We start from the raw sequence: 2,148 nt of genomic DNA on the forward strand, positions 1-2,148 counted from the left end.
ACACACCTCTCTTACAGTTATCAGGTCTGTATGACCTTTAATAACTAATGTTTTTGGTCTCTTGTTTTCTCTCTCCACTTTCAGTTTGAGTCATTGACATGATGTAAAAAAAAATTGTGTCACTGAAGAAGAGATAAAATAGAAAAAAACAGTAAATAAATAATTAAAATGATCTGTTGCATGAAAAGTAAACAAACTTTTTCTTCAAGTGTTCTGTTGACAAAATGTGCGTCCTCTGCTGCCTCTGTTTCTTCATGTCAGAACGGTCATCCAGTCAGAGAGAACAGTATCGCTCTGCGTTACATCACCGATCCAACTCACAATGCACTGGATAAGGAAGACTTCACCAGCCATGGTACACATCTGTGTGGATTACTGACAAAATATTATTAAAATTGATAACAGAACGATTAAGAACCTAACAGAAAACAATGTGAAACGCTTGTTAAAATAAGAAATGTAAAAAACACTAAGTCAGCATGTGGTAGAGTGGAAATGGTTTAGCTAATTTGTGAATGATCAAACATTTGTTTATACAGAGCAAAATGTCACTCAGTGTTTCATGAAAAAAGACAAGACACATGAAATAAAGACTGAAGGACAATAAATAAATCAGTGAGTAAATAAACACACAAATCTTTTCTCCTTTTCTCTCTTTCAGAGTACATGAACCAGAGTTTAAGTGAAACCAGCTGTAGCAGCAAGCTGTCGGAGGTTTTGAATCCCAACTACGAGGACCTGAGCCTGGGCTGGGGTGCCGCCTCGCACCCCTCCCTGTGGGAGGATCCGAAGCCTTTCACCCGAGTTCCTGAGGGACCCGAATACCTGAACACTGCCCAAAACTCGCTCCCCCTGACTAACAGCGACAGCCTCAACAACCCGGACTACCAGGCCGACTTCCCACCACAGGCAACGCCCCCCATCACCAGCCCCACCACTTTAACTGGGAACGGTCTTTTCCTGCCGGCAGCAGAGAACCTCGAGTACCTGGGTCTGGGTGCTGCACTGCACACCCCTGTCCGCTAGGGGGCAGCAACACTCAGAGAGTTTAGACTGATGCTGTGAGGTTTCTGTGGCTGCAGACAGTATTTAATTTATCTGTTTTAATTGTAAAAATTTCCAGGAAATCCTGACTGGAACCCGCACGCTGACCAGACAACAGTTACTGAGGAAGAGGAGAGCCAGACTTTAAGCAGGGATTCAAACCAACCTCCTGCTCACAAAGTGGATGTTTCTTCAACTTTTAAATGGCTGCATTCATTTGTTTGACACTTGGAGTGGGAATGTGAAAACCAAACAGCCACAAGCTGTTGAGACGGAAGTCTCTCAACAAAACTCACATAAACTCTTCAGTGTCACCTGAACAGTGATTTTAATTGGTACATCCCGGTCCCTCAGATGGTAGTCTGACTCACCAGATGTAGACTGTGGATGGAAACCTGCCAGTGCCGTCTGCGTGTTACTGTTTCCAAATCCCCTTCACTATGGGAAGCAACAACCTTTGACAGCTTACACGTCGAAAAAGGCACATTTTGATGAAGGTTTGGATCGTGTAATAAGACACATCTGCTTTGTTGTTTCAGTGAATTATTTTAAAGATCTATAACGAATAAAACCACTTGTGAACGCACCTCGGAAAAATCCAGACTTACAGGACTCTCATGCCTGATGTTGATCTGTTTTCTGACACGGTCAGTGGGAGTTAATTTGCCACATTTTAACTCTAGCAGCAGCACCTTCGCTCCAGTGACAGTTACTTCACTAACTGTACGTTAGGCGGAAGTCATTCATTTTCAATGAGAGTCTGGCGACTTGGGCGACTTGGGCGACCTGGTCGGCAGCCGCGCGTCTTGGGCAGCCAAAGCGACCGAAGCGGAGTTAAAACTCGTTTAACTTTATGGTAATGAGCTCTGACGCAGTTCAGCGACAACCAATTGGAATGCTGACGTGCTTCGATGAAGTGGGTCCCAGAGAACAAGCCATGTAATGTAACTTTGGTTCCTACAGCACACTTGTTCCAACAATGGATATCGAGAAGATTATAACTTGCGTTCGCGCCCACTCAGTCCTTTATAATATGTTGCTGTTCACTTACAGAGACCAAAATAAAAAGAATGAGGCTTAGGACTGCGTTGCGGATATAGTTGG

At 43.9% G+C, this 2,148-nt stretch overlaps 1 protein-coding gene across 1 annotated transcript; it reads left to right on the forward strand.

The window, feature by feature from the left end:
• Positions 1-117: 117 nt before the first annotated feature.
• Positions 118-1,630, forward strand: LOC126387574 (melanoma receptor tyrosine-protein kinase-like). Its single transcript, XM_050040100.1, has 2 exons — positions 118-355; positions 662-1,630. Exons 1-2 carry the CDS (start codon positions 169-171, stop codon positions 1,024-1,026), a joined length of 552 nt encoding a protein of 183 aa, XP_049896057.1. The 5' UTR covers positions 118-168; the 3' UTR covers positions 1,027-1,630.
• The last annotated feature ends 518 nt before the right edge of the window (positions 1,631-2,148 follow it).

The sequence above is a fragment of the Epinephelus moara genome, unplaced genomic scaffold (genome assembly GCF_006386435.1).
Source record: "Epinephelus moara isolate mb unplaced genomic scaffold, YSFRI_EMoa_1.0 scaffold911, whole genome shotgun sequence".
NCBI lineage: Eukaryota > Metazoa > Chordata > Actinopteri > Perciformes > Serranidae > Epinephelus > Epinephelus moara.

Bases quoted from the DNA above. Each gene is read 5' to 3' on its own strand.
- LOC126387574 (XM_050040100.1), top strand. From the start codon at position 169: ATGATCTGTTGCATGAAAAGTAAACAAACTTTTTCTTCAAGTGTTCTG. The intron at 356-661 runs GTACACATCTGT...TCTCTCTTTCAG, and splicing joins GGAAGACTTCACCAGCCATG to AGTACATGAACCAGAGTTTA.